The sequence below is a fragment of the Neolamprologus multifasciatus genome, chromosome 11 (genome assembly GCF_963576455.1).
Source record: "Neolamprologus multifasciatus chromosome 11, fNeoMul1.2, whole genome shotgun sequence".
NCBI lineage: Eukaryota > Metazoa > Chordata > Actinopteri > Cichliformes > Cichlidae > Neolamprologus > Neolamprologus multifasciatus.
The window spans coordinates 20,202,810-20,215,521 of NC_140449.1; the positions used below are offsets into that span (position 1 = coordinate 20,202,810).

At 39.1% G+C, this 12,712-nt stretch overlaps 2 protein-coding genes across 4 annotated transcripts in view; both read right to left on the bottom strand.

Annotated features, from left to right (window-relative positions):
- Window positions 1-66: 66 nt before the first annotated feature.
- il6r (interleukin 6 receptor) lies at window positions 67-9,534 on the bottom strand. 2 transcript variants are annotated; one of them, XM_085177010.1, is made up of 11 exons: window positions 9,194-9,534; window positions 6,496-7,128; window positions 5,788-5,911; window positions 5,219-5,397; window positions 4,947-5,116; window positions 4,666-4,810; window positions 3,782-3,954; window positions 3,544-3,682; window positions 2,640-2,669; window positions 2,146-2,254; window positions 67-1,989 (listed from the first exon to the last, which is right to left on the bottom strand). In XM_085177010.1, the coding sequence occupies exons 1-11, from the start codon at window positions 9,399-9,401 to the stop codon at window positions 1,728-1,730; spliced, it is 2,172 nt and encodes a 723-aa protein (XP_085033136.1). In that variant the 5' UTR covers window positions 9,402-9,534; the 3' UTR covers window positions 67-1,727. The 2 variants fall into 2 exon arrangements, with proteins under 2 accessions (XP_085033136.1, XP_085033135.1); XM_085177009.1 differs by having other exon boundaries at window positions 3,544-3,685; window positions 9,194-9,529.
- A 295-nt stretch (window positions 9,535-9,829) lies between these two features.
- atp8b2 (ATPase phospholipid transporting 8B2) overlaps window positions 9,830-12,712 on the bottom strand; it is a 28,978-nt gene continuing 26,095 nt past the window's right edge. For both annotated transcript variants that reach the window (XM_085177279.1, XM_085177280.1), the window contains 2 exons: window positions 11,345-11,947; window positions 9,830-11,203 (listed from right to left, as the gene is read on the bottom strand). In XM_085177279.1, the coding sequence (XP_085033405.1) occupies window positions 11,105-11,203; window positions 11,345-11,947 (702 nt within the window). In that variant the 3' untranslated portion in view covers window positions 9,830-11,104. The remainder of the gene's footprint in view (window positions 11,204-11,344; window positions 11,948-12,712) is intronic.

A 12,712-nucleotide genomic window follows, 5' to 3' on the forward strand; every position in this document is an offset into this window, starting at 1 on the left:
AATTCATTTTTATTTTATTTATTTATTTTATTTCATTATTATTTCTTTATTCCAGCCCTTTTTGGCCACGTTACAGAACAGTGACACTATGTATGTATACCTTGCAATTTCTGTAGCCTTCTTGGCCAGATTTCTCTTGAAAAATATATATTTTTTTTAATGTCAGTGACACTTTTAATTTGGAGCCCCCTGCAAAACCGATTACATCTTCTATCTTGTGACGACAATGTTTTCTTCTCAAAACGAGTTAGTATCATTCTTGACAGATCGATATGCTTGACATATTATATAGCCATCACGTGGATAGGAAGTCACCAAAACTGCCCCACTGCTCCTTGGCCATCTCATTCTCACAATTACGCCTTCACAACATCTTCTGACAGCCAACAGTTTTCATCAACTGTTTATACATTTGTTAAGCACTGTATGTGTTGGCATTGCCTACATATTACATATATATATGTAAATATTTATATCTCTTGGCATGTTACTGGGGTTACAGAAAATAATATATGTGGTAAAATGTAAATAAGGATTTGTGGTTGGACAGAATAAAAAACAAAAACGAATCCACACATGTCCTCCTCCTCCTCACTTTATAAAAATGTCACACTATTAAGCATTAGTAAGGTATTAGCAAGTGCGTGATTTATCATTTATATATCATTACTCCCCCTTAGTATGACATTTAGACTTGCTATTAATTCTTAATAGTGTGACTTATTAAGAAGTGCTACTAATGTTATTTATTCTTATGTTTTATTGTTGTTTTTATACTATTTTAACATGTTTAAAAATCTATCTATGCTGGTCTAGAAACATACAGCTTATTCAAAAGTAGCTCACATTTGTTTATTTGAAAGGTTCCCTTGCATTCTTATAACAGCAGGTGAACCATTTAAAGTCCACCACGTCACTGAAAAACTATACAAAATAAGTTGTTGTTTTTTCACTGTGCAATAACTACAAAAATCAAAAGCATGTTGGGGACTATGACTGTCCCAGTCTAAAATCCCAGGCAAACAGATGAAGTATTTACAAGACCTCAACCACTACTTCTGCAAACCCTGCATGCATTATGAACACCCTGAAAAGAAACAATGTGATATATTTGATAACCTTTAGCAATATATACAAAATTCAGACAGGTCAGGTTGCTCAAAAATTGTAAATTATTTGACCTGCATAACACATATTTCAGTTGCTCTGATGCAGGACAGTAAACTCTACATAGCTTCAAACCTGGGACCTTCTTGATACGAGGTGATGGTGCTAACCATCAGACCACCATGCTGTGTCTGTGTGTGTTCTCTGACATGCATGGCAGGCTAGGTGGTGATTCTAAATTGGCCGTAGGTGTCAATGGTTGTCTGTCTCTCTGTGTTAGCTCTGAGACACAATGACCACCTGTAAAAATGTAGCCTGCCTCTTGCTCTGTTTCATCTAGAAAATGGATGGTTGGATGGATGATGTAGAAAAGAGAAGGTAAAGGGCAACTCTTTGGACCAGTCACACAAAAAAAGTGTTTAAGAGGTATTTTAGGTATGAGATAAAGTTAGATAGATAAAGACAGATAGAAGCAAAGTCAGAAAGCTGCCTCTGACTTTGCTTCTTAAAGTTCAGTGGAGAACATCGCGCCATCTATAAAACTGGCACGGAACTGGAAAACAGTCCAACAGTGTAAGTTGCCACATTTTCTGCCTATAATTCTTCTTTCTGCACGGCTCTCATTCCCTCTGGAGGAAGAAATAACTTGTGTTGTTGAAGTGCTTGGCGTCTGTCATCTCTCTCAAAGACTTTTGTTCCTCATTTTCTTCACTTTCGTTTTCATCACTTGGTGGGTGCTCTTTGTTGCTCTTTGTAGGGACAAAGGTCACCAAAGCTACTCCTTCTGGGGCAACCGGGACAGAGGGCGAAGGTTGAGATGAGTCATCACAGAGGGTGGTGAAATAAAGACTGTGCAGTTTAGAGATAAATCTGTCCTTGTGCCTGAATGACAATTAAAAAAAAAAAAAGAAATATGAAAATGAAGGAGCTGACCGTGCATAAAATCTACGACGTACATCACATCTTAGAAATGACTAATGTTATGTCATAAATCTGCCCTTTTTTGGAGAGATGCATTTAAAGTGCCAATGTCAGTACCCGAAAGTGTAGATGGCCAAAATGACAGACAAGATAGCGAATAAACCAAATATCCACAGCAAATGATGTGGCCACTCTTCAGGTCTGTCTGGTGGAGGTTTTGTGGGATCTGTGGTAAAAAGAGGGGTAGACTGTGATAAATCTTAACCGAGCAAGACAGCATCCATCTAAATACATCTGAGTGCAACTGAACGTCTCTGTTTGCGTGTAGGTGTGAGGAACCAAAATGCCTGAGGCCTGTTTTTGTTGCAAGCCTGAGTTGTTATGATGACATGGTTTCCTGTTAAAACCCAGGGGGCAGAGGGGATTTTCAGCACTAACAGCATTTAAGAGTTCCCTCTCTTCTTTTGGCTCTCTCGCACACACACACGCACACACACACACACACACACACACACACACACACACACACACACACACACACACACACACACACACACCACACACACACGCATAAGTAACTGTAATATTTCACAGTTTGCATGCCAACTCACCATCATCTGGATCTGAACCTGAACCTGAACCTATGGGGTAAATAATATATTTTAAAAACATATTAGTAAGATAAACCTGAGATAACAAGACAAAGTTTTATAAGGCAATTTTAAAAAAGACTGAAATTGTCCATTTCCTAAAGAACTATCTGTCAGACTGCAATAGGTAAGACATAGTTTAAGTGGTCCCAATAAGCAGACAGGGAGGTGTTACAACAGGGAGGAATAACTCCTGGAGGAAAATTATTCTAAACTGAATTCTGCAAACTTTTCAGGTGTTTATAGCTATGTTAGTTGATAGTTGCCAAACAGCAAGACTTGCTTCTTTGGTTGTAAGAAGTTTTGGGTAATTTAGCAGACAAATTCTTTACCAATTAAAAGTCAATACGGCCTAACACTTGCTTTCAAAATAAAAAAGACTATAAAGAATCCAACGTGATAGTGCCTAATCCAGCAGAATCTTCTTTCTCTCTTTCTCTCTCTCTTTTTTTGGAGGGCTGTTTCTTCCTTATTTTAAAAACAGGCAGGAAAGAATTGACCATTAAAGAGAACAGAGAGTTGGACTGATGTTTAAAAAAAAAAGGGTTTTTTCACCTCAACGAGGGGAAATGCACTAATGGTACACGGCCAGTATCTTGAACCCCTAAGCCACTGAAAAACTTCTTAAACATCTTGATACTTGGGTTTCACTTCATCTCAAAAACTGAGCACATGTCACAGGATTTAAAGTTTAATTTCATTCAGCAAACATCATCAGCACAAATAAAGTCCACTCAGCTACTTCTGTGAAAACTTACACTCCTGTACTTTAAGTGCTTTAATTGAGCATATAGAATACTTACTGATAAACTTAAATATACTTATTTATTTTATTTTTTAGAGGTGTGTGCACGTATTTATTTACCCGTTGGGGTGGTCACAGGATAAAGTATACTCCACTCACTCCACTGACCATCATGTTCTGCCTTATACCTCAGCTGTATCAGGAAGTCAACGTCAGGTGTAGGAGTCACTACGATGGTGTAGGAGCACTCCCCTTCAAACTGCTGTACCAACATGGACACATACAGGCAAAAGTCTCCATTTACTGACACAACAGAGTGTTCAACTTTTCACAACTAAGTAAAACCTTGTCTACTTACGTTTTCGCTGTGAAAGGAGAGGTTTGTTTCCCCGTATTTGATCTCACAGATGAGTCTAAAATTGTGTGGTTCCTCGAAGTTTGTCGGTAAACTCCAGACCACCGTCATCATCGTCGTCATATCCTGTCCTTCCTCCAACGTCGCTGACACGATTGATGGACGCTGAGGCTTCTCTGAGGGATCAGGGATGAACATGTAAAGGTCTTGTATGTGGAATAATATGACTAGTTTAAAAGATGCCGAATTTGTCTGTAATTTACTTGAATATGAAATATTAGTCAGATTCACAATTAAATGTTTTGCAATTAGGAGCATTACAACTTATCCAAAGGTACAATAATAAGTCTTTAAATCATTACTAATGTGTTTAATATAAACCAGAAGACTTTCCTAAAAATGAAAATATGCTTATTTGTTTTCTTCTTGGGAAATTAGCTAGTATTCCTCTTTCATGTCTGTAGAGCAATTGTGAAAATCAATCAGAAGGCATCTTAACTTACAGACTGGCAAGATTAACCGATAAAAACAGAACAAAACAAAACATAGACCACAAAGTGGTTTCACTTTCATGTCTAAACTTCGACTTTAAAGGGAATTTGAAGTATTTAATCTGGGAAGGTGCAACAGGACACTGTTACTCATAAACTTTTTCAACCACTTCATCAACTGGTATCCTGAATGCTGAGCCAATCTGCACATATTTAAGTCATTCATAGAGGAAGAAAAATTGGAGGCTGTATAAATGTACATGAGAGGATGTTTATGCAAAGATTTTAATGAGAAGTTCTAATCATATGGCACAGAAACAGAAACACTACCTCGTCATGACTCTGTGTCTAGGATGGATCATTTTTCTGATTTTTTTTTTCTTAGTGTAAATTTACCTGTCCAGCTCTTAGCATAGGTGGATGGACTCCATTCACTCCATTGTCCATCAAATTCCTCTTTAGCTCTGACTTGTATCAGGTACTCAACACCAGGCATTATATCAGTGATGGTTGCTCGACGCTGGCCATTAACCGGCAGTACCTGAATACATAAATAAAAGACAAAAATCTCTGAAACAAAACTGTGTTTTCTGTTTCATGCTAGCGTAATGAACATTGAAAAAAAAACAAAAAACATACACACTTAGTAGTTTGACAACAGGTGTCTCAGCACTGACCTGTTCGTTACCAATTGACGGTTTGACAGGGTTGTATTTAACTTCATAGATCAATTTATAGAAGTAATCTTGCACCTTCCAGGATGTCGGTAAATTCCAGGAGACCGTCAGCCTGTTCTTCTTTCCTTTCTCCTGTCGGACTGACACATTTGACGGAGGGTCTGGTTTTACTGAGGAGTGGGAACAAACACAGTGAGCACAACTTTAAAGCACTTCAGAAGGCCAATACTCAGTCCTGTCATGGACACATGTACTTTGACTTGAGCACTTACAAATTTTTAATGGTGTAAAGTACTTAAGGGGGCTGGTGACATTGCCTGTGATGCTTGTAACACACATGTAGACCAGGTGAGGGGTTCTCCGATCATCCTCAATGTGGTCCAGAGCACACCAACAGCGAGAGAGCCGAGATGAGTATGAGCATGACACTCGCTTGAATTTCTCTCTTGGACTGAGAGAAGGAAAGGAAAAGAACAGTCAGTCAAAGATGAATAGGGAAAAGAGAAAGTGGCCTACAACAACATTTCTACTACATTAGGCCCATTTACAACTTTCATACCTTTTTTTCTTTTTACTTTTTGATCTCAAGTTGTTTACTGGAAATAATATTTATTTATGTAACAGCAATGTTAGCATTTTGACTGCACAAGATTACAGATGTTTTACAACATACTCCAATATTGATCGAAAACACACCACAGTATGCACATTTTTTTATCCATGGCTTGCACACATCAGTTTTCCTGGATGTATGTAAATACAGGGGCAAAATATTACTTGATTATCCTTTTAAAACACAACACAAAGCACTCATGGGGGACTTCTAGTGCAATGAACTTACATTTTACTCAGTATGAGGTAACAACTAGGCTGCTTTATGGCGGCTTTCTGAGGCATTCCTTCACAGCGGATTTTACTACTGGGCGACTTTTTGTAGCAGAACAGACTGGGAGGCTCAGGAGAATCTAAGAGATAAAGAAGACATGTAAACACACTGTTCACCCATCTATTTTTAAAAATCAATTATCCAAATAGGGTCCTCTCAGGCTCTACAGCCCTCAGGTAGCTTGTTATATTGTTGGCCTTCATGACAGCACGATTAGAAAAAGACTGAACTATGTCTTGTTTTAAGGGCTGCCAGGAGAAAGCCTGTACTCTCTTAAAAAGATCATGGCAGCATGACTTAGATTTACAAAGTGGCATGTAAACAAACAGGAAGAATTTGGGAACAATGAACTTTGGACAGACGATAGTCACAGCACCACGTTTGGTGATGCATATCAGCAACAGTCTGGCACAACAGTGGAGGCGTGATGATCTGGGCTTGTTATTTAGCCACAGGACCTGGGTGCCTTACAGATATTGAGTCAACCGTGAATACTTCTATGTAAAAAAAAAAAAGTATTCTAGAGTCAAATGTGAGGCCTTCTGTTTTACAGCCAAATGTTGACCCATACTGGCTCATGCAACAGGATGACGAGCAAGCACAGCAGCAAAGCTATAACATATCTTCCTCCTCCATCACAAAGTCCTCACTATGAGAACTCACCCGCAACGATCACCTTTACGCTAAACTTTTCTTTGCCTTTGTGATGACAACTGTATTTTCCAGAGTCTTCCATTCTCACTGAGGCCAGAGTTAGCGTTGTCCCACTCCTTCCAAATTTAATTTCACCCCAGTCCCTGTCTTCTGTCCCCACTGTCATTGTGTTCCACTTCCACTCAGGCATCACTTTTATCCCCCTTGTTACCCGGTTCACTCCTTCCCCCCCTTCATCCTCTTCATCCTCCTCATAGTCATCCTCAACATCTGTTTCTCCAGTGGTCCAATGAGATTCGTCCTTCAGCGATCGAGTGGCCCTGGTTGGCTGGACGATGTGAGGAGAAGTTGTGTATCCTGCATCTGAATATATGAGGCTTCTGTTTCCTCCTGCCTCCATGAAATGAGGGCTGTAGCCCTCACTTACATTCTTCAGAGAACTGTCATCACTTTTAACTGAAACTGCACTGTTTTGTATATCATTTGGAGTGGCTGGTGTCCCGTTCGAAGAACCATCCCTTTTGTTGATGTTTAAGCTGCTTCCCTTCAGACTGATCTTTACACCATCCACCCTCACATGACCGCCACAGGTCAGAAACAGCTTACTGCCCGGCGATAAGACCAACACACCTGGAGGAGGGTCTGCAGAAAAACACACAAACACAGAATCTGTAGAACTAATAAGAACTAGTGCTTATGGTGGCTGTCATTTTTTATGTGTGTGTGTGTGTGAAAATGATAGCTTCTCATTATTTTCAGTACTGGTTGTAATCGACTAGGCACAACACAGAGCGACACATTGCATAACCTCCACCCCAACTTCCTCTTTTAACGTGTCTCTCATCTTCATCATTTCTTTTCAGTCTTGTATTATACGTGCTTTGTAACATCTGTCAGTTATTTAGTTTTCTAACATTCCCTGTGATGTTTCAGATTTTATGATTCTGCTCAGACCTCACACAGTCACTTATAACCTGACATGTTTTGGTTTAGTATGACTTGCCTGAACTTGACTGGGTTGAAGTCATAGTTTCATTCCCCTTAGTCTTTAGTAAAACAAATCTTTTTGCTCTTGCCCAGTTAACCGTTGTGTCTTTTTAAACATCTGATAAGACTTTATCTGATAAATCTGATAAAATGGAGACTGAAGCTGATGCTGATAAGGGCCTGATGTAGAGTCAACAGCCACTATGTTATATGCTGGTACTGGGTTCGTCCTTCTCTGTTCATACTGACATGATAACATCACGCAGTCGCTCCAGAAAGTTATGCTTAATTCAAACTTAAAAATAAAAATAAAACTAGATGTGAAAAAAATAGTTACTAAAAAAAAGTAGACTTTGAATTGAAATGAGCTTAAATGATTTTGTAAACTTGGAAAACTAACTAAAATAAAGTAAAAATAGAGAGAAAATATCCTTTTAACAGTTGTTAGTTTTGTGAAATTTGTTGTCACAAGTTTCCTAATGAGGCTTTGACTGACTTTTTTTTTTTTTCTTTTTAAAAAACAACAACAACAACTTGTTACTTGTTACTTTTAAAAAGCTCTCTCTGTCTCTGGTATATGGTTTCCAGACAACAGTCAATAAAGAAACTAAAACTGACATTGAAACTAATAAAAACTAAATTAAAACAAAACATTTTCAATAAACTGAATTAAAAACAAGAGGTCAAAATAAGATCCAAATAAAAACTAAGCTTTCATGCTGTTTATGTCTAATCCTACCATCCACATGTGCAGCAGAAATTGACGCATCACAGCAGCCAATATTTTCTGTCCAGTTTTGATGAGCCCTGTTAATTACAGCTTCACTTTCCTCTTTTTAGCTGACAGGTGTGCTGCTGCTATAGCCTATATACTTCAACGTTCAATGTGTTGTGCATTCAGAGACCTATACACCTTCATGCTTCTGTTGTAACTAGTGAATATTTGAGTTGCTGTTTCCTTCCAATCAACCTGAAGCAGTCTGGTCATCCTCCTCTGACCTCTGGCATCAACCAGACATGTTCACCCAGAGCACTGTCGCTCACCTGATATCTTCTTATTTGAACCATTCTCTGTTTACCCTAGAGATAGATGTGTGGGAAAATCCAGGCAGATTCTGAGATACTCAAATCAACCTTTCAAGAATCACGCCACATTCAAAGTCAGCTACATCATCATCTCACATTCGGATGCTCAGTTTGAACTTCGGCAGGTCGTCTTGACCACGTCTACACGCGTAAATCCGCTCAGCTGATAAGACTGGCATACTTGAACAGGTGTACCTAATGAAGTGGCCGATTAATTTTTGTTTGTTTGTTTTTATATGATTTTTCCTGACTCTGTGCCTATAATATTTATAAAATGTAAAGTTTACAACAAAATAAAATAAAAAAAGCTTGTAAAATTAGCTGCTATAACGCGTCACAACATTTCCCAACAGGATAAAAACGCATTTTTCGCCGAAAGAACAAAAGCGGAAAGAGCAAGAAAAAAAGCTTACTTTATATATTATCCTGTAATAATACAGTGAACTTCGATGAAGTAAATATTTTTAAACGCTGTGATTTTCAGTTAACTCCAAAACTAGACTCCAAAAAAATCCTAAATTATAATAACTTTAACTTTGTCACTAAATTAGCCTAAGTTTTTGTTATTCTTAATAACAAAGTAAACAGATGAAGAAAAAAATTTACATTTACACAGTATGAGAGGAGAGGTTACCTTTTCTGGGACATGTTCCTTCAAAAACTCCGCTGACCGGAGCGAAGAACAGCAAAAGGAGAAAAATCCCCATTTTTACCCAGAGATCCTCCTTCCAGCGGCGGCTCCTCACACCATCGCCGCCGGCAGCAACTGTACACTGACCCCACTCAAACCTTTTACACCGTGAAAACAAGATCGAGCTATTTACACCACGAAAACCGCTCATGCAACACCAAAACTCCCTGTGCAGACAGCAAAGTTAAAGGCGGCTCTCTCTGGTTGGCTCAGTCTGCTGTCCATGAGACCCGTTATTGTGAAATCCCTGCGCTCTTCCCCTTGTTCAGCGCCGTTACACAGAGGAAATCCTCCTCAGCATCAAAATAAGCCCCCCAACCCAGCGAAAGCTGAATATAGCTCTGCTACATTAATATTCATTTATGAAAAATCTCTTAACTTAGAAAGTTCCTTAAAAATATTTTCACATATCCTGTTTTCTTACTGTAATGTTTTTAGCACATACACCATGGCGCAGGAAAGGAAAGTGGCAAATGTGGCAATACAGACTGAAGCTTTTAATATTTCATTATATATATATATATATATATATATATATATATATATATATATATATATATATATATATATATGACTGGGAGTCATTTCCACCTGAAACTTCGTTTCATGTGTAAATCATTTGCACAGACACAGCATGTTTCCCTCATGTCAAAGAGAAATCAGATTTTTATTCAATATCATTCACATCCACACTTCCACAGAGACCTGTCTCCTGCTAAAACTGTACAGTACATTCATTTAGACCAGATTTTGCAGATCACGTGAACTGTGTTTCAACTGCCTGTTGCTGACCGTAGTACAGAGAGATGTCCAAGAGCAGGTCAGTGTTCCTTTGGTTACCCTATTTAATGATTATCCAAGTCTGAGGTGCATCAACACTTGGATTAGTGGAGGGGTGGAAAAAAGAAAAGAAAAAAGGGGGCGATATTTTGGCTTTGTTAAGGCATGATAGTCCACAAACAACTTCCTTTCTTTAATTCATGAACAAAAATTAATATAAAGCACTTTACTGGAGTATATGTTTACAGTACAGATAAGCACTACTGTTCACAATGACAACAATTATGATTAGGAATTTAACAAATCACTTTTAAATTTTTTTTTTATTTTTCTTCTACCTTTTCTTTTCTGCAGAACTGGTCTAAAGTGAAGTCTTTCCATTCTGTTCTTACGTCTGCGTTACATCAGAGGCACATTAACATGATCTGGCCTTTGTTAGACCAAAAAAAAGGCCTAGCTTTAAATCACACATAAACACATCAATGTGATGCAAAAAAAGCAAATGTGGGAAGAGTTACAGTATAACAAGTAAGAACTAAAGAAAACAGACCTTTGGGAGAATACTTTAAATTAAAATACCATTCTCATTGAGAACCTTTGCAGATAATACAGCTTGCACTTCACTGGTTAAAACTGTTATGATTCTGCTTGCTCATTCGTCTCATTACTGAGAGGTGCTGAGTGGCTTAGTTGTGAGTGAGGCTTGTGAAATAAGCAGAAACAATCTTTCAAAGGCTACTTTGACATTTGCTTCTGCACCTGCTTCTGTCCCTCAGTTATGTACTGTAAATCTCAAGCATTCATTAACATAACCACCACACACTGTGCGCTCAAATATCTCACCAGTAAATCTTAATTTATGGCTGAGAAAGTTCATGTCATAAGACGATATGTCGCTTCCTGCAGAGATCCGGATGTAACTGATGCATTTTGAGACAAGAACACTGTGCGGGTAAAGTTTTTTTTTTTAAATAACAGTCTTTGTGTTCTCTCCAGAAAAGCACACAGTGTGTACAGTTTGTGTGTCTGGTAGACAGCAGTAAATATAGAATTCATCCATCAGATGTTTACGTTTCACTTAATCTGGTTGGTTTCCTTGGCAATAGAGGTTGGGCCCGGACTGTTGGATGAACTGGCACGAGATGCAATACCCTTCCAACCAAACAGAGCTTCCTGTTGGACAAAGAAAGAAAGGTTATGTTTTAGCTTGGTGTTAGAAGAGTTGCATCACACAGATATAAAAGTGCTAGTGTGTATTGTTGCATGTGTTATATAACTGTTGTGTTACTGCTACATCATAAAACCCCAAATGACCTGCACGGTCCCCAGAGAAAGGGTCCAGCCTCCAGGCGAGTCTCCCCCCTGGGACCTTGCTGCTGTGGGGGTTAAAACGCCAGAACTGGTGGCCTGAGCTGAAACTTGAGACGCAGGAGCTTCTGCATCTGGTGCCAAAGCCGGTAAGGTTTGTGTGACTGAAGCAGGGATCATCTGTGTGTTCTGAGCTGGTGCCGCAACCGTTTCCTCTTCGATCGGTGTTTCTTGAGAGCCGCCCAGAACAGACGAAGAGTTTGAAAGTGGTGGAACCGACACAGAGATGAAACTGGGTGCTGGGCTGCACTCCCCTGAGGTGCTGGGGGGAGTGTTAGTATGCTTCTTCCTGCGGAGCGTGTCAATCCAGCTGGAGCTATGTCTGGAGGCAAAGGATGCCAGGGCCAGAGACGAGAGCCTCATATTTTTCCCTGATGTGATTAGCTCTCCAAAGCCTTCCTGATGCGCGAAGGCATAGCCGGATCTCCTTGAACCACCACGGGCGCCCAGACGGCCCTCTGACACACTGCCGGTACCACGCCAAGCACTTCCAGTGTTACGACCTGGCGGCTTTCGTCTCTTCTGCCGCACCAGCTGAGTGTAACGAACCTGGAGAACGATGAGACAGGAAATGGGACATTGTTTCAGCTTATAGGAACACGGCTAGTTCACCATAGCCACACAAATAAGATCATCCAAAAACAAAAAACAAAAAATAAATCCCCCCAAAACAAAACAAAAACTCAAAGTAATATTTGCACCATTTGACAACAAAATTAAAACTGAAAGTTTCAGCGAAACTTTCAGTTTTAGGACTTCTAAACCATCACATTTTTTCAAACTTTTATGCATCCTGCCTTATTTTTAGTCTTTGTAGGCACTACATCTATCCAGCAGTTCATCAAACTATTTCTGCTGCTTTTAAACTCATGTTTTAGATCATCGAAACCCAGAACATTTTGCACTTAACTCAAAATTAACCTCATCATAAAAAAATCTGTAATAGTGACTGTTGAGAAACTACATGCAAATCAAAGCAGGAACTTCTTCACAACATCTTGACATCGGCTTCGGTTGGACGCACGGCTAAGCTCAAGACATAACGTCTGATAAAGCCACACACTTATCTTGGATGAATTTACTGAAAGCAAGTCATGACATTAGGGGAAACTGATTAGGTCAATATTTGCAGGGTATTAAAGTGCACTGTGTCGGTTAGCAATAAGTCCCGACCACCCCACACAAAGACACACAAAGATAAAATGTTTTTACACATGCAGTTAATCATTGCACAGAGTTCAAACTGACGTTCTAGAAAGACTGTAAAGCATGTTGCAAGGAAGAAGATGGAGACATCAGTGTTAGAAACGCTGT

Bases quoted from the DNA above. Each gene is read 5' to 3' on its own strand.
- il6r (XM_085177009.1), bottom strand. From the start codon at position 9,401: ATGAGCGGTTTTCGTGGTGTAAATAGCTCGATCTTGTTTTCACGGTGT. The intron at 5,398-5,787 runs GTAAGTTCATTG...TCCTTCTCTCAG, and splicing joins TACCTCATACTGAGTAAAAT to TCCAAGAGAGAAATTCAAGC. The intron at 1,990-2,145 runs GTACTGACATTG...ATTGTCATTCAG, and splicing joins TTGGCCATCTACACTTTCGG to GCACAAGGACAGATTTATCT.